Source organism: Mobula birostris, chromosome 12 (genome assembly GCF_030028105.1).
Source record: "Mobula birostris isolate sMobBir1 chromosome 12, sMobBir1.hap1, whole genome shotgun sequence".
NCBI lineage: Eukaryota > Metazoa > Chordata > Chondrichthyes > Myliobatiformes > Myliobatidae > Mobula > Mobula birostris.
In genome coordinates this window covers 26,830,722-26,850,137 of record NC_092381.1, presented here as the reverse complement: position 1 = coordinate 26,850,137, position 19,416 = coordinate 26,830,722, and the positions used below count along the sequence as shown (strand labels likewise).

The following is a 19,416-nucleotide window of genomic DNA, read 5'->3' as shown; positions in this document are numbered from 1 at the left end:
CTATTCAGATTTAAAGCTACTTTATTTTTTAAACAGGCAACATCAATGCTGATGCAATCGGTTTTTTTCACTCCATAATACATTTGAATTCACAACTTACCACATTTCAGAGAATCTTGCAATTCAGTAGGACTTTCTCATTATGTTAAAAAGAAACTGAAAAGAACCTGTGTTTTTCATGCTGTCACTTATTCAAGACTCAAGATTGCTTAATGCCATTCTTCCATATAAGAGTGCAAAGGAGAATGGAATGATTGTTACTCTGGATCCAGTGCAGCATATAAAAAACACTAAGCATAAAGAACACTATAACAAAAACAAAAAAAACCCCACAATAAATATAAATATAAATTGAATTGTATAAAACAATATACAAGTAACTGTAATGTACTTAGAGTGATTGTATATACAAAGAGCGATGCTAGGTGATGTATGTAGTGGCGTTGGTGTGTGTGTGGTGCCGAGGGGTTAATGGTTGCAGGTGTTGATCAGCCTAATGACCTGGGTGTTTATGATCTCTTTCCCACAACAAACTTGAGTCATTTTGCATCTGACATTGTGAAACAATGTGTATCCAAGGACAGGCAGGTAGGCAGAGGGGGTGGGGTAGCTCTGTTGGTAACAAAAAGATGAAATCAAATCCTCAGAAAGAGGTGACATGGGGTCGGAAGGTGCAGAATCATTGTGGGTAGAGCTAAGAAACTGCAAGTTTAAAAAGACCATGATGGGAATTATACACAGGCCTCCTTACAAAATTAAGCACGAAGGATACAAATTACAATGGAAGATTAAAAAATGTGTGTCAAAAGGGCAATGTTTTAATAGTCATGGGTGATTTCAATATGCAGGTAGTTTGAGTAAATTGGGTTGGTGCTGGGTCTCAGGAGGGGGGGGGTTTGTAGATGTTGGAGTCAATTGTTAAGGATGGGGTTTTGGGGTACTTGGAGGCATGTGATAAAATAGGATGAAGTCAGCAGAGTTTGCTTAAGCGAAAATCTTGTCTGACAAATCTGAAGAATTCTTTGAAGAAATGACATGTATAACAGAGAATGGAGAATGAATGGATGTTGTGTACTTGGAATTTCAGATGTCCTTTGGCAAAGTGCCACATATGAAGCTGCTTAACGATATAAGAGCCCATGGTATTACAAGAAAGATACTAACGTGGATAGAGCATTGGCTGATTGGCAGGAGGCAAAGAGTGGGAATAAAGGGAACCTTTTCTGCTTCTCTTCTGGTGACTAGTGGTGTTCCATAGGGATCTGTGTTGGGATTGCTTCTTTTTGTGTTAAATGTCAATGATTTAGATGGCGAAATTGATGGCTTTGTGGCCAAGCTTGTGGATGGTATGAAGATAGGTGGAGGGGCAGGTGGTGTTGAGAAAGCAAAGAGGCAGCAAAGGGATTTAGATTAGGAGAGTAGGCAGAGATGAGGTGGAAGTGATGCTCTGTGGGAAGAGTAAGGTCATGTACTTGGTAGAAGAAATAAAAGTGTAGACCATTTTCTAAATGGCAAGAAAATTCAAAACTCTGAGGTACAAAGGGGCATCCTTGTGTAGGATTCCCAAAAAATTAATTTACAGGTTGAGTCGGTGGTAGGAATGGTTAAATGCAAAGTTTGCATTCATTTCCAGAGGACTAGAATATAAAAACAAGGATGTAATTTTGAGGCTTTATAAAGCACTGGTGAGGCCTCATTTGGAGTATTGTGAATAGTTTAGTTTAGGGCCCCTTATCTATGAAAGGATGTGTTGACATTAGAGAGGATTCAAAGGAGGTTCACGAAAATGTTCTTGGGATCGAAAGGCTTATCATATGAAGAGCATTTGATGAGGACAAATTTCTTTAGCCAGAGAATTGTGAATCTGTGGAATTCATTGCCACAGGCCTCTGTGCGGTGTAAGTCATTGGGTATATTTAAAGCAGAGGTTGATAAATTCTTGATGAGTCAGGGCATGAAGGGGTACAGGAAGAAGGCTGGAGTTTGGGGCTGAGAAGGAAACGGATCAGCCATGCTAATGTGGTGGAGCAGACTGGATGGGCCAAATGGCCTAATTCTACTCCCCTATCTTATGGTCATACGGACACTTTGATATTGGTAGTCCCAAAATTTTAAGTTGTCTCAAAGTTGTTTCAAATAAGTTAAAACATTTAATATCAGTGAGTAGCTGGCGGAACACCAAGCAGTAAGCTTTTGGAATGTTTGGTGCTTTTCTCAAATCCCATCTTCAGCTTTGAAATAATTTTGCTTATTATATTAATCTTCTTATCTACAATGTTATGATGTCAAGGCTCTGTGATCTTGTGTGTTATATATTTTGTTAAAATTAAGATTCTGATTACCTTTTGCTGGTGTATCAACTTGTATGTCAGCTAAACTTCAGCTTGTACTGTGTTTCTGTCTATTTGAAGAAAAAATATTTGTCAACATTGAAGACTTCCCCCAGAAGTAATTGCTTAAGTATTTTTACAGTGACAAGGAAATGCTCGGGCAGTAAGAGCAATAGGATAAGTAGGATATACAGTAATCTGTAATAGCATTCTTTTAAACATGATTAAAATTAATATTCCATTTGACCTCTTTAGTTGGTTGTTTTTGTAAAAGCATTTTTGAGGACTTTGAGTTAAAAATAAAAGTGTGTTTTGATCATATATTAAATTAGTTAATAGTGTATAATTATTTCCTAATTTCGGTATGTTTAGAATTGGGACTATGGCCACCAGTTTTTTGAACAAGAGTCAAACTGAATATATAAATCTGTAAACATGAATTATTATTTTTCATGAATACTATCGGTGAACTTCCTGTTTTAAAATTTTAGCCATTTCTACTGGTACGAAGAACTGAGGCAATATATTAGAGAGGAGAATTTATTCAAAATAGTTGTTCTTTTGAAACTAGTAGAAACAATGAGTTCAAATAAAATGTACATTGTTAATTAATACAACATTTGAACTTCATTTCAATAAAATAGCATAGCAGTTTCAGAATATCATGTTAAATATTTATACATTGGTGTCCCGTGGTGCAATTCAGAATCCTTGTTTTCCTTGCACCCCTAACTCTTGGCTCCAGTAACTGTATGTTAATCAATCACTTTAGTAAATGAGCCATATGTTATTTGTCACTTGAATTAGGATATCCACAGATGCTAGTCAAAATTCTTGACTGAAACTCTTTTGACATTCATTTCCTGGAAGAGAATTATAGTGATAGTGCAATTCCTATATCAGTGTGGGGTCAAGTTTAATCTAACTTGCCTGATGGGAAACTGATGGCATCTGATTCACTGCTTCCTTTGTACTCCATTTAATTTTGCTTTGCATTGACTACCATGGAAATTAAAATTGGCAGACTGTAAAGTGGATGGCTAATACAGATCCCATCAGTTTCCCACCTGGTATATTAGATTAAAATTACCATCAGTACGAAGGTTCACTGGATTGATTTCTGAGAAACAGTGTTTGTCCGAGACAGAGACATTAAACAAACTGGGCTAATATCCTTTAGAGTTCAGAATAATGAGAGGTGAGGTACAAAATGCCCTCAGGGCTTGATAAGGTAGATGCAGGAAGGACACTTCCCATTTCCTGTGATGTCTAAAACAAGGACATATATAAAAAAATTTGGCTATTCAGGACAGAGATGAAGAGAAATTTCTTCACCCAGAGCATGATGAGTATTTTGAATTCTTTCCCCTTGAGGGTTGCGTATGCCCCCAAGCAGAGAGAATGCAGAAGTCTCACTGAGTACATTCAAAACAAAGACTGATAGCTTTTTGGATATTTTAAGGTGTTTGTGTGGGGAAGTGCCAATAAGATAAAATATCAACCGGGATCTTGCTGAACAGCAGCAAAAGCATTTGGATTTGGTGGTATTGATCCAGAGGTGATACAGAAGTGATATGGAAGTCAAGAATGAGGCATAAATCTTGTAATTATAGGCATTTTATTGTGTGTTCATATTAATAAAAAATAACGGTAACCCACTCATTCTACTGTAAGGGGGAAAAAGGTTAAGGAAAACAACGGAAATAAACAGAATCATTGGCGTCTTATTCTAAATCTAGCTCACTGGAGTGTTACAACATATTTCAATGATAAGAGGCAACCTATAGGCATGTCATGTTCAGTCATTGGTGTGACACAGGCTTCAGTGTAACTTCTATATACATATAGAATCAGCTTTTCCAAAATTACTGAAATTTCACTGAACAACTACATGTATGTAAGTAATGATATAAAATTGTTACCAAGCATGGGAATGTTAAATTACAAGAAAAATAACATTCCTACAACCATTACAACAGTCAGAAAGAACCAAATGCTATTTTCTATTTCTATTTCGTATGTCTAGAGCCTACAGGAAATTAAAAATACATCATTTTCTATCAATGGTTTGGAAGTGCAAGTTTCCTGTTGCAGAATGTTGTTTGATCTGCTATTATTACAGTTAATAACTTTGGATCTCAGCCAGATAATTATTTTGCTACTTGTACATCCCTCTTGTCAATGTTTATTTATGCTCTGGAATGGGCAACATTGAGGCTGATATTCCTTCTCCACTCTTTCCTGATGCTGATGGTGGGCTGCTGTCTTGAACCAGTCTTTAGGGTGTGGTGAAGGAAGGAGCCCGCTGGATTGCCACAGTTGAATTGTTTGCAAACCACTACAAAGGGTGGAAAACAGTTAATTTCAAAGATCCATGGATGCTACCTGGCCTGCTGAATTCCTCTAGTAACTTACTGTGTTTTGTTCTGGATTTCCAGCATCTACAAAATTTGTCTGTATAATATAAGAGGGCATAATTTTAAGATGATTGGAGGAATGTATAGGGGAACGTCAAGGATAGTTTCTTTTATACAGGGAGCGGTATTACATTGGAATGCATTGCTGGGGGTGGTAATAGAATATTAGGGACATTTAAGAGATTCTTAGATAGGTATATGGATGAACAGAAAATGGAGGGCTATGTAGGATGGAAGGATTTGATTGATCTTTTAGGTTAAAAGCTTGGCACAACATTGTGGGCTGAAGGGCCTGTACTGTGTCATATGTTCTATCCACAAGCTGCTTATTCCTGATTGTGTTTCTGAAGTAATTCACATTCTGAAATTGTGGGAGTTGATCTCCTACTGCTTCCATTATTGTCCCAGACTCCTAGGGACTCCTTTGGAAAAGAGTTTCGTTTATATATCTCTTTATATCAATGTGTTCAACAACCACTGAAGAGTTTTTGGACATGTAACCACGGTTATAATTGTAGAATGATATAGAAAACTTACAGTAATTTTCCAACAAAGAGGTGCATGACCAGATAATGTGTTTTATTCATATTGGTTTGAAGGATTAGTTCTGTACAGACACTGAAAGAGCTTCTTTATGAATGGTACCATGGGATCTTTTATGTCCAATTGAGGGGACTGGATGAGACTTCAATTTAATTTCCAGTATCACAGCCCTTCATCATGGACACAAGCTTCTCACTTGGAAGCAAGAATGTCACTATTGAGCCAAACCTGACGCTATGGATATTGATCTACACAAGTAGCTTGATAAAGCTTGATTTTTTTTTTCTGGCTTGTTAAAAAAAAAGAGGCCACCAACACATTCACAAAATTTTGTTTATTTTTCTGATTTATTCTTACATGCGCTTTTTGCTATATCACTCACCTTAACAAAGTTTAAATACTTAATGCAACCAATCTTAACATAAGGACATTGAATGAGTGAATAAGAAAATAGATTGCTGCATTTGGCTCTGTGTTCTCCTGGCTGCCCTCCCAGCCACCATCCTCCATCCTGCATAAGCCCAAGCACATCCAAAACACTTTCTAGAGTGCACCAAATTCGTTGTTGCATGAATATTGGCTTGTGGGGTCCCTTGGGAAATGCCCATGCTTCATGTATTTCCATATTTTCATACAAGATGGGAGGCAGCTATTTATGCTTGTTCAGTCTATGCTGGTTCATGAAAAAATCATAATAATTGCCCCTGTAGGTTATTCTCCCTTTATTCTCTTCACCACCTCATCACGCAACTGCGCCCTAGATTCTGGTGCTTGCTCACTGGAGGCAATTTACAATGATTATTTAACCTACCTGCCAGAACATCATTGGGATGTGGGAGGAAATGCACAGGGCTGTCAGGAGCACATACAAACTCTGCACACCACAGGGCTACTGCATCACCCAAGGTCAATCTTATCGTGACTGAAAAATAAGACAATAAACTTCTAATCCCAGACTATTAAAAGACAAGAGTGAACTTGAAGTCACGGAGCTCTGACTGAAATTTCAATTCTTCCTGGTTTGAGGAGCAGTGCCGGAGAATTGAATGACTATTTACCTTCTGCTTTGTATAGCAAAAGGGAGGAAAGTAAGAATGCAAGAACACAAGAAAGTAACAGCAAAAGTACACAGGAAAATATTCAAATTTTGAAACAAATTTATTATCAATGTACATATATAATATGTCACTATATGCCACCTTGAGATTCTTTTTCTTGTAGGAGTTTACAGGTAAATAAAGAAATAAAATGGAATTTATAGAGAACTCTCAGTAACAAAGACTGACAGGCAACTAATTGCAAAATAAGACAAATTGTGCAAATTATTTTTAAAAATTGATACTGAGTATATAAGTTGTAGAGTCCTTGAAAGTGACTCTGTAGATTTTAGAATCAGTTTAGCATTGAGGTGAGTGAAATTATCCACACTGGTTCAGGAGCCTGATGGTTGTAAGGTGATAGCTGTTTGATGGATATTATCAGGAGAGCTATGTGTCCCGTCAAGCCTGACCTACCATTCCAACATGATCGTAGCTGCTTCGCACATGAGCTGTATTTCTCGTCTATCCACTAAACATGTCAATGGATTTGAATTTGAGTCACAAGCGTCCCGATGAAGTCAGAACAAACTTGGAGGAATAGAGTTAATTTATACTGCTAGTTCAACTGTCTGAAAAACAGGGTGTTACCTCAATGTACTTGTTTTTTTTATGATAGAATCTACTGATGCTAAATCCACGGGTGAAGACATGTACCTCCCTTCGATCGACAGCAACAACCAAGACAGACAAAGCTCACTGGAAAAGGAACGCTGCAAAGAACTGCTCTGTAAGTATTTCTTCCTGGGGCTAATCTTGTGTTTCAGTCAGCATTATGGCTGAAATACTAAATTATAGAGAGTATGTATTGGTGTGCCAAAGGCAATGTATGTGCTTGGTACAGGATCACAGAAAACTTATCATGCACAACAAATCCACGTGGCCCATAGAGCTTTTGGTGATTTTTTTTTTTCAGAACAACTCCAGCTAGTCCCACTCTGCTGTCTTAAACACAGGAGATTCTGCAGCTGCTGGAGGTCTTGAACAACATACACAAATTGCTGACAGGACTCAGGAAGTCAGGCAGTATCCGTGGAGGGGAATAAACAGTCAATGTCTCAGGCTGAGATCCTTCATCAGGACAAGAAATGAATGGGGGAGATGTGGGTGAAGTTAGAATAAGATGGAGGGAGGCGGACTACAAGCTGGCAGATGATAGGTGAGAACAGGGCTGGCAGAGGGTGGTGAAGTGAGAAGCTGGGAGGTGATAGGTAGTAGAGGTAAAGGGATGAAGAAGACATAACCAGCACATCATTCTCTGTAACTTCCATCAACTCTAATGGGATCCTATCAATGAGGATATCTTTCCCTACACTGTCCCTTCTGCTTTCCATGGGGATCACTTTCTAGATGAGTCCCTTGTCCAATCATCGCTCCCCATTGATTTCTCTTCTGCCATTTATCCCTGTGAGGATGATGAATGCTACATTTGCCCCTTAACCTCCTTTCCCACCATCATTCAGGGACTCGAGCAGTCCTCACAGATGAGGCAACATTTCACCTGTAAGTCTGTCGAAGAAATCTATTCAATTGGTGCCCAAGTGCAGCCACATCTATAGTAGTCATAGTCATACTTTATTGATCCTGGGGGAAATTGGTTTTCATTACAGTTGCACCATAAATAATAGTATTAAAACCATAAATAGTTAAATAGTAATATGTAAGTTATGCCAGGAAATAAGTCCAGGACCAGCCTATTGGCTCAGGGTGTCTGACCCTCCAAGGGAGGAGTTGTACAGTTTGATGGCCACAGGCAGGAATGACTTCCTATGACGCTCTGTGTTGCATCTTGGTGGAATGAGTCTCTGGCTGAATGTACTCCTGTGCCCACCCAGTACATTATGTAGTGGATGGGAGACATTGTTCAAGATGGCATGCAACTTGGACAGCATCCTCTTTTCAGACACCACCGTCAGAGAGTCCAGTTCCATCCCCACAATATCACTGGCCTTATGAATGAGTTTGCTGATTCTGTTGGTGTCTGCTACCCTCAGCCTGCTGCCCCAGCACACAACAGCAAACATGATAGCACTAGCCACCACAGACTCGTAGAACATCCTCAGCATCGTGTGGCAGATGTTAAAGGACCTCAGTCTCCTCAGGAAATAGAGACGGCTCTGACCCTTCTTGTAGACAGCCTCAGTGTTCTTTGACCAGTCCAGTTTATTGTCAACTCGTATCCCTAGGTATTTGTAATCCTCCACCATATCCACACTGACCCCCTGGATGGAAACAGGGGTCACCATTACCTTAGCTCTCCTCAGGTCTACCGCCAGATCCTTAGTCTTTTTCACATTAAGCTGCAGATAATTCTGCTCACAACATGTGACAAAGCTTCCTACCGTAGCCCTCTAATATTCCCTCTAAATAGCCCGGTTCTAAAATCTGAAGGCAAATCATCATAAACTCCACTTTATCAACACCATCCACATCAGAAAATGGAAAAGGAAATGTGTTTGTGTACGATTGTGACATATAATTAACATGCCAATGAGGTAGAGGGTGAGAAACTTTTGTAAGTAGTTTAAATTCCTTCATGCACTAGTCAGAAAAGATACGTGCGCGGACGCACGGCACAACTTTGAGGGGATATTGTTGAGACCCAGTGCAGACAGGAGGACTGTTTTGTCAAGCACCTTCGTTATCTCCACTGCAAAATGCAGGATCCCTCAGGGCTTCCCATTTCAATTCCAATTCCAATTTCCCTTTCTGACACATATGTCCATGGCCTTCTTTACTGCCGCAATGAGGCCATTCTCTGATTGGAGGAACATCACTTCATATGTTTTCTGGGCAACCTCTAACCTGATTGCATAAACAAGATTTCCTTAACTTCTGGTTATTACCCTCTCTTCTGTTTTCTCTCTCTTTTCTGTTTCCCATTCTGATTACCCTCTCTCCCCTTCTCTTCTCCTCACCTGCTCACCTCTTCCCTCTGGTTCCCCTCCCCCTTCCCATTTTTCCATGGTCTCCTGTCCTCTCCTATTAAGGAGTTGGCCAAAGTAAATTGCAAAGGCTGGAGTTGCTGGGAAAAATGAGGAAGGTGCAGGATAGATGTATTCCTAAAACAAAGAAAGGCTCAAATGGCAAAATAGTACAACTGTGGCTGACAAAGGAAGTCAAAGCTAATGTAAAAGCAAAAGGGAGGGCATACAACAAAACAAAAATTAGCGGGAAGATAGAGGCTTGGGTAGCTTTTATAAAACTGCAGAAAGCAACTAAAAGAATCATTAGGAGGGAAAAGCTGAAATATGAAACCAAGCTAGCAAACAATATCAAGGTGGATAGAAAAAGCTTTTTCAAGTATATAAAAAAAAGTGAGATGAGAGTGGATAATAGACAGCTAGAAAATGAGGCTGGAAAAATAATAACGGGGGACAAGGAGATGGCAGATGAAATAAAAGAATTTTGCATCTGTCTTCATTGTAGAAGACACTAGCAGTGTGCCAGGTGTTGAAGGGTGTGAGGGAAGAGAAGTGGGTGCAGTTACTATTACAAGGGAGAAAGTGCTCAAAAAGCTGAAAGACATAAAGGTGTATAAGTCACCCAGACCAGATAAACTACTCCCTAGGGTTTTGAAAGAGGTAGCGGTAGAGATTGTGGAGGCATTAGTAATGATCTTTCAAGTATCGTTGGAACTTGGCATGCTTCTGATGGCTGGAGAATTGCAAATGTCATTCCACTCTTTAAGAAAGGAGGGAGGCAGCAGGAAGGATGTTATAGACCAATTAGCCTGACCTCAGTGGTTGGGAAGATGTTGGAGTCAATTGTTGAGAATGGAGATCATGGAGTACTTGGTGACACAGGGCAAAATAGTACAAAGTCAGCATCATTTCCTTAAGGGAAAATCTTGCCTGATGAACCTGTTGGAGTTCTTTGAGGAGCTTAGAAGTAGGATAGATAAAAGTAATGCAGTGGATTTTATATATTTGGATTTTCAGAAGGCTTTTGACAAGCTACCATGCATGAAGCTGCTTACCAAGTTAAGAGCCATGGTATAACAGGAAAGTTACTAGCATGGTTAGACCATTGGCTGATTGGTAGAAGGCAGAAAGAGGGAATAAAAAGATTCTTTTCTGGTTGGCTGCCAGTGACTAATGGTGTTCCACAGGGGTCGGTGTTGGGACTGCTTTTTATGCTGTATATCAATGAATTAGATGATGGAACAGATGGCTTTGTTGCCAAGTTTGCAGATGATATGAATACTGGTGGAAGGGCAGGTAATGTTGAGGAAATAGGAAGGCTGCAGAAGGACTTGGATTAGGAGAAGGGGCAAAAAAATGGCAACTGAAATTCAATGTCGGAAAATGCATGGTCATGCACTTTGGTAGAAGAAGTAACGGTGCAAATATTTTCTAAATAAGAAGAAAATCCAAAAATCCAAGATGCAAAGGGACTTGAATGTCGTTGTGCAGAACATCCTAAAGGTTAAGTTACAGGTAGAGTTAATGGTGAGGTAGGCAAATACAATGTTAGCATTCATTTCAAGAGGTCTAGAATATAAGAGCAGTGTTGTGATGCTGAGGCTTTATGAAGCATTGGTGAGGCCTCACCTTGAGTATTGTGAACAGTTTTGGCTCCGTATCTGTGAAAAGATTTGCCAGCCTTGGAGCGCGTTCAGAGGAGATTCACAGGGATAATTCCAGAAATGGAAGGGTTATCATATGAGGAATGTTTGATAGCTCTGTGTCTGTATTCACTGGAATTCAGAAGGATGTTGGGGGTGGGGGGTGGGAGTGCAATCTCATTGAAACCTTTTGAATGTTGAAAGGCCTAGACAGAGTAGATGTGGAAATGATCTTATGATGTTTCCCATGGCGGGGAAGTCTAGGACAAGAAAGCACAGCCTCAGGAAAGAGGGCATCCATTTAAAACAGAAATGTGGAGAAATTTCTTTGATGCAAAATTCTTTTGATTTGTGTCGCTGTTACTTTCTTTTATCAGTTCTCATCATGTTGTTTCCTCTGTTCTTTCATCATTCCACCAATATGAACAAATTCTCTTTGTCTACTACAACTAAACTCTAAATGATTTTAAATACCCCATTTGGAATCCCTCACGAGCCTTATATTCACAGGTGAGTAACCCCAGACTCCTTGATCTGTCTGTGTAACTTCTTTCGAGCCATCAACGAAAGACTAATGTTGTGGCACTCTTGCACAGGTAAGGTAACAGCTGCCTCTAAGCTGCACCATACCTAGTTTAATCTTGTACTGCACATGATACGACACCTATGTCTGAGGCACTGTTTTATAAAGATTCAAGAAATCAATGCACTTGTGCTTGTTGCGCTTGAATACAATGCCCCATATACAAAGTCCATGATCCTGCAATATGGGCTTGCTTAACTGCTTCCTTTATCTCCAACAAAAAGTACAAATAAAACTTGTATTTAAGACCAGGTCCATGAGATACAGGAGCAGAATTAAAGCACTGGTGATTTAGCCAATCAGATCTTCTCTACCATTTTATCATGGCTGATCTGTTTTCCCTCTGAGCCCCAATCTCCTGCCTTCTCACCATATCTGTTCATGCCCTGACCAACGAAAAACCTATCAACCTCTGCCTTAAGTATATCCAATAGCTTGGCCTCTACCTTTGGCAACAAATGCTATGAATTTGTCACTCTGGCTAAATAAATTCCTCCTCATCTCAGTTCCAAAAGGACAACCCTGTATTCTGAAACCATCCTTTGGTCTTAGACTCCTTCACCATAGGAAGCATCCTCTCTACATCCACTCTATTGCACCTTTTCAACACTCAGTATGGTTTTAATATGATTATCCGTCATTCTTCTGAATTCCAGTGAGTAGAGGCCCAGAGCAATCAAATGCTCTTCATCTAGGACAAGTCTTTCAATTCTGGAATCATTTTCATGAACCTCCTTTGAACTCTCTCTAGTGTCAGCACATCCTTTCTTAGATAAGGAGCCAAAAACAGCTCACAATAATCGAAGTGAGGCCTCACCAGTGCTTTAAAAAGCCTCAAAATTACATCCTTGCTTTTAAATTTTAGTCCTCTTGAAATGAATGCTAACTTTAATTTGCCAAACTCATCACTGGCTCAGTCTGCAGTCCTGGAAATCCTGCCCAAGGACTTCCAAGTTGCTTTGGACCTTAGATTTTTGAATTTCCTCTTCATTTAGAAAATAGTCTAGTCTTTTATTTCTTCTACCAAATTGCATGACCATACACTTCCCAACACTATTTCACGTGTCATGTCCTTGTCCATTCTGTTAATATGTCTAAGTTCTTCTGTAGCCACCCTATTTCTCAAAACTGCATGCCCCTCCATCTACCTTCGTATCATCTGCAAACTGGGCCACAAAGTCATCAATTACATCATTCAGTTCATTGACATGTAACATAAAAGGTAGTACCATCACAGACTCCAGTGGAATACCACTAGTCACCAGCAGCCAACCAGAAAAGGCTCTCTTTATTCCCACTCGTTTCTTCTTTCCAATCAGTCAATGCTCTCTCCGCTCATATCTTTGCTGTAATACCGTTAACTTGTTAAGCAGGCTCATGTTGAACTTTGTCAAAGGCCTTATGAACATTCAAATGCACAACATCCATTGATTCTCCTTTATCTATCCTGCTTGTTATTTCTTCAAAGAAGTCCAACAGATTCCTCAGGCAAGGTTTTCCCTTAAGAGAACCATGCTGACTATGGCCTATTTTATCCTGTGCCTCCAAGTAACCTTTACAACCACTGAGAGTCAGATTAACTGCTCTATAATTTCCTTTCTTCTGTCTCTCTCCTTTATGAAGAGTAGAGTGACGTGTTTTCCCTTAAGAGAACCATGCTGACTATGGCCTATTTTATCCTGTGTCTCCAAGTAACCTTTACAACTACTGAGAGTCAGATTAGCTGCTCTATAATTTCCTTTCTTCTGTCTCTCTCCTTTATGAAGAGTAGAGTGACGTGTAGTCTTCCAGTCCTCTGGAACCATGCCGGAATCTATTGATGCTTGAAAGCTCGTTACTAATGCCTCCACAATCCCTTCAGCCATCTCTTTCAGAACACACGAGTGTACACTCTCTGTTCCAGGTGATTTATCTATCTTCCAATCTTGCAGTTTCTCAAGAACCTTCTTCCTAGTCATGACAATTTCACACACTCCTGCCCTCCTCAAACTTCCAGCATACTGCTAGTGTCTTCTATAGTGAAGACAGATGGAAAATACTTATTCAGTTCATTCACCATTTCCTTGTTGCCCATTACTACCTCTCCAGCATCATTTTCCAGTGGCCCAATATCTACTCTCGCCTCTTTTTTACACTTTAGATATCGGAAGAAACTTTTGATATACTCTTTAATATTATTGGCTAGCTTAGCTACATCTTTTTACTCTTTATGAAATTTTTCGTTGTCTTCTGTTGGTTTTTAAAAGCTTCCCAAATCTCTAACTTCCCACTAATTTTTGGTCTATTCTATGTCCTGTCTTTGGCTTTTATGTTGGCTTTGACTTCTCTTCTCAGCCACAGTTTTGTCATCTTGCCTTTAGAATACTACTTCCTCTTTGGGATGTATATATCATCTGCCTTCCGAATTGCTCCCAGAAACTCTAGCCATTGCTGTTCTGCCATCATTCCTATCACTTTTTATTCAATCAGTTTGACCAACTTGTCTCTCATGCCTCTGTAATTCCCTTCACTCCACTGTAATACTGATACATCTGACTACTTCTTCCTAAATTTCCGGGTTAATTTGATCATATTATGATTACAACCTCAAAGGGTTTCTTTACCTTCAGCTCTCAAATCAGTAATGGTTCACTGCACAAAACCCAAACAGAATAAAGAATAGCTGATCCCCTAGAGCAGGGGTCCCAAACTTTTCTGCACCACGGACCGGTTTAATATTGACAGTATTCTTGCAGACCAGCTGACTGGGGGGCGGGGGGGGTGGTGTTCAAGAAGAGTTAAACTCACCTCAACATGTCTTTTACAGTTAGGGTTGCCAACTTCCTCACTCCCAAATAAGGGACAAAAGTAGCAGTCAAATCCCAGGACACTTGTGTTTACCCCAAGGAAGACAACCATGACCATGAAGCCTTGTGTGGTCACCTGTGTGCATGCATGACGTGCGCATGCATGTACGTGCCGATTTTTTTTCCACAACTTGGTTTTAGCTTAATCTTTTCAACTATACTGTACATACCTCATTTCTACTTTATATAGGCTGTGTATTTATCATATCATTCTTGCTTTTACTATATGTTAGTGTTAGTTTAGGTTTTATGTGTTATTTGGTATGACTTGGTAGGTTATTTTTTCGGTCTGGGAACGCTCAAAAATTTTTCCCATATAAATTAAAGGTAATTGCTTCTTCGCTTCACGCCATTTCGGCACGAAAGCTTTCATAAGAACGCTGTACCTTAGCGGAGGAAATACGGGACAAGGGCGGTCCCGTATGGGACAAACCAATTTAGCCCAATATATGGGATGTCCTGGCAAATAACGGACAGTTGGCAGCCCTATCATCAAGTTCAACAGTGCGTGACAGGGAATGAGGAAAAGGTGCAGCTGACTCGTATCGTTTCCTCGCGGCCCGGTAGCACATGCTTTGCGGCCCGGTACCAGTCCGTGGCCTGGTGGTTGGGGACCACTGCCCTAGAGGGCTGTAAGAAGCCATCTCATAGGCATTCTAAAAATTCCCTCTCCTGGGATCCAGCTCCAACCTGATTTTCCCAATCTTCCTGCATATTGAAATCCCCCATGGTATTGTAACATTGCCCTTTTGACATGCATTTTGTATCGCCTGTTGTAATTTGTAGACTGCATCTTTACTACTGCTTGGGGATCTGCATATAATTCCCATCAGTGTCTTTTAACCCTGCAGTTCTTTAGCTCTACCCCCCAATAATTCAATACCTTCTAATCCTATGTCACCTCTTTCTAATGATTTGATTGATTTTTTTTTGTCAACAGAGCCACACCACCCCACCCCCTCTGCCTCCCTGACTTTCCTTTCAATACAACATGTATCCTTGGATGTTCAGCCAATCCCATCATACATGCCAATCTGTAACTGTGCTACAAGTTCATCTACCTCATTCTGTATGCTGCGCACATTCAAATACAACACCTTCTGTCCTGTATTCACCCTTCTCGATTTTGCCCACCTTTTACTTTGCAACATCCAATTGACTGCAATTTTGCCCTATCAACAGCCTTATATTTATCTTATCTGTTCCATTTAGTCTTTTAATAATTGTGGCCCTATAGTATATTTTATCTCACTTTTTCTCCTTCCAAAATGTTACATCATGTTACATCTTTCTGCTCTGGATATCCATTCCACCAGCTCGTCAATTTCTCCTCCTTAGAGTTCACCATGTTCTGAATTTTCTGTTGCCTGCAAATTTGGAAATTGCAGCCTTTACATGCAAGGCTAATAATATAAATAAAAGGAGTAATTATCGAACTGACCTTTGGGGATCTGCGAATTATAAACACGAGTTTCTGCAAATATTGGAATTCTTGAGCAACACACACGAAATGCCGGAGGAACTCAGTAGGCCAGGCAGCATCTATGGAGAGGATTTAAAAGTCAATGTTTTGGCCAGATCCGTCTGATGAAAGTGTCTGCCCAAAACATTGAGTGTTTATTCCCCAATATAGATGTTGCCTGACCTGTTGAGTTCCTTCCATATTTTATGTGTGTTGTCTGATTGATAACTTACCAAGTTCTGATGGACAGTTTCTGCTCAAAATGTCGACTGTTTATTCTTCTCCGTAGATGCTGTCTGATTTATTGAGTTCCTCCAACATCTTGTATGTGTTTCATGGGGAACTGCACTGCACTTCAAATTATTCCAAGAAGCAACACTTCAGTGCTTCCACAAACAAGAAAATCTGCAGATGTTGGAAATCCAAGCAACACACACAAAATGCTGGAGGAGCTCATCAGTCCAGGCAGCATCTATGGAAAAGAGTACAGTTGAAGTTTCGAACCGAGACCCTTCAGGCGGACTTTAGTGCTTCTCCCATTTTGCCAGTTCTCTGTCCATACTCAAATGGTGCTTTTTATAATCTACTTTGCGTGTCTAGTCTTTTTAACACTACGTTATTGGATGTCTTTTGACAGTACGACACATCAATTGAATTTACCTTATCAAAAAAATCTTTACTGATTTATTTAAACACGGTTTGCTGTAACCAAGTTCATACCAGCCATTTCTGTTTAATTCTGCCGTTGATTACCCTTGATAAAACTAAAGAGAAATAGCCATTTATTGCCTTTATCACAGCTTCTGCCTTCATGAGAAGCTATCCTTTTTGGTCTCTGATCAATTTGTGTCTCCTGCAGACATGATCAAAAGGTTCAGTTGTTGTTCAGACCAAGTATCAGAATGGGGAAGAAATGTGATCTATGTGATTTTGGCTGTGGATCTTGATGTCAAACAGTGTGTCTCAAATTAGATTAGATTAGATTATGAGGACACTCAGTCCTCATTTAGACATAGACATACTTTATTGATCCCGAGGGAAATTGAGTTTCATTACAGCTGCACCAACCAAGAATAGAGCATAAATATAGAAATACAAAACCCACAAACAATCAAACAACAATATGCAAACTATGCCAGATGGAAATAAGTCCAGGACCAGCCTATTGGCTCAGGGTGTCTGACCCTCCACGAGAGGAACTGCAAAGTTCGGTGGCCACAGGCAGGAACAACCTCCCATGACACCCAGTGTTGTATCTCGGTGGAATATGGCCGGAGTCCAACAGCAAAAAGTTCAATATCCGGTCTACAAACACGTTCCTCGATTGTAATATGACCAGGATTGCACCATCTGTTGTTAGCCAGAACAACAAGCCCCCAACTCCTTTACGTTTTATTGTCATTTAGAAATGCATGTATTAAGAAATGATACAATGTTCCTCCAGAGTGATATCACAAAAAAAACAGGACAAACCATAGACTAACACTGACAAAACCACATAATTATAACATATAGTTACAGCAGTGCAAAGCAATACCATAATTTGCTAAAGAGCAGACCATGGGCACGGTAAAAAAAAAAGTCTCAAAGTTCCGATCGACTCCCGATAGTCCTGATAGCAGGTGGCAAAACGGAGAAACTCTCCTTGCCATAAACCTCCAGGTGCCGACAACTGCTGATGCATTGGAAGCACCCAAGCACAGCCGACTCTGAGTCCATCCGAAAATTTCGAGCCTCCGATACAGCCTCTCGAGCTCGCCCCGGCCGCCGAGTAACAAGCAAAGCCAAGGACTCGGGGCCTTCTCCTCTGGAGATTTTGGATCACACAGTAGCAGCGGCAGCGAAGCAGACATTTCAGAAGTTTCTCCAGGTGTTCCTCCATGCTCTCACATCTGTCTCCATCAAATCAGGATTGTGCACAGCACCCTGCTTGACAAATAACAGACATCATTCACCGGAGTGGCTGCTGCGCGCTGCGTTGCGCCGCCATCTTCTCTTCCTCCATACTACTGATTTCCCTGAGTTCTCACAGACAGCATTCTCTAGAGTTTACAAAGAATAGTGCAAAAGAAACAATAACGGTCCAGTGAGTGGCAGTTCTGTGGGTGAAAATGCCTTGTTAACGAGAGAGGTCAGAAGAGAAAGGCCAAACTAGTTCAAGCTGACAGGAAGGTCACACTAACTCAAATAACCACATGTTACAACAGTGGTGTACAGAAGAGCATCTCTAAATATAATTGAATCTTGAAGTGAATGGGCTACAGCAGCAGAAGACCACGGACATATATTCAGTGACTATGGAGCGTATATTGTAGTTTATAGTACATTTTATATATTGCACTGCTGCCACAAAGCAACAAATTTCACAACGTATGTCAGTGATAGTAAACCTGATTCTGATTCTGGTAGCATAATCCAAACTGGAAATGGTTTTCAATACCTATATACATGTGAATTTCCAGACTGTTGTTTTCCTAAGTCATAAAATCAGCAAGGTCTTTAATCCACCGTGTCAGCGCCAACCATCAAGTACAATACTGCGCCAAGGTCTTAGGCGCATCTTTAAAAATTTTGTCAAGTGCAGATGCTTTCAAAATAATGAAATGGCAAGTTTCTAAATATCAAAAAAAAATTATAGAGTAGTAAACATAAAAATAAATATAATTGATATTTGGTGTGAGCACCCTTTCCCTTTAAAACTGCATCAACTCTGCCTTGCAGTTTTCTAAGAAAATCGGCTGGTAGGTTGTTCCAAGCCTCTTGGAGAAATTTCCACAGTTCTGCAGACTTTGGCTATGCTGCTAGCTTCTGCCTCTCCAGATAATCCCAGACAATCTTGCTGATGTTGTGATCTGGGCTCTGTGCAGACCGTACCATCTGAAACCAAGTAAAAAAAAAAAAATCTAGGGCACCTAAAACTTTTACGCAACACTGTATCTATACAAATACTGTATCTATTTGTATCTATACAAATCTTGTTTGAAAGCAGTCGGTCCATATCCTACAATGACTTGGCAATTCAAGTGCTCATCCAGATGCTTCATAAATAGTGTGGGGATGTCTCTGACTCTCAATACTCATATTCCAGATTTCATGCATCCTCTGGATTCAAGTATTCTTCCTGAAATCCCCTCTAAATCTCATTATTCCTCCTCAGAATTTCTACCATAGGTTAAAAAAAATCCTACTGTCTACCCAATGTAAACTTCTTATGCTGTTCAAGTCTGTCAGGTCCCCAGCATATTCAGTATCTCCTCATAACTGAAATTTGTGTACCCTACAACATAGATTGAATCTCCTCTGCGCCTTGACATCTTTCCCAAAGTGTGTTATCCAGCAGTGCATATTAAATATTAATGTTTACTAACCTGATTCACCTAATTTAAAGCAAGGTAAACGCAAGCGTATTGGTGCCCATGATATTAAGAAATAAGTGCAGAAATTAGTAAGTTGCTCTTCAGCATATCTACTGCAAAGGTGATACTAAAGCAGAGAAGAATCATCGAAACATAGCAGAATCTAATAACCAAGATTTTTATTTCAGTCAGGAAGAAAGGTCTCAGTCCAAAAC

The 19,416-nt window shown here is 40.0% G+C and overlaps 1 protein-coding gene across 1 annotated transcript in view; it reads left to right on the top strand.

The window, feature by feature from the left end:
- Window positions 1-19,416, top strand: part of LOC140205806 (dihydropyrimidine dehydrogenase [NADP(+)]-like) — a 927,724-nt gene that overhangs the window by 125,852 nt on the left and 782,456 nt on the right. The window contains exon 2 of the mRNA XM_072273510.1: window positions 7,007-7,117. Coding sequence (XP_072129611.1) covers window positions 7,007-7,117 — 111 coding nt within the window. The remainder of the gene's footprint in view (window positions 1-7,006; window positions 7,118-19,416) is intronic.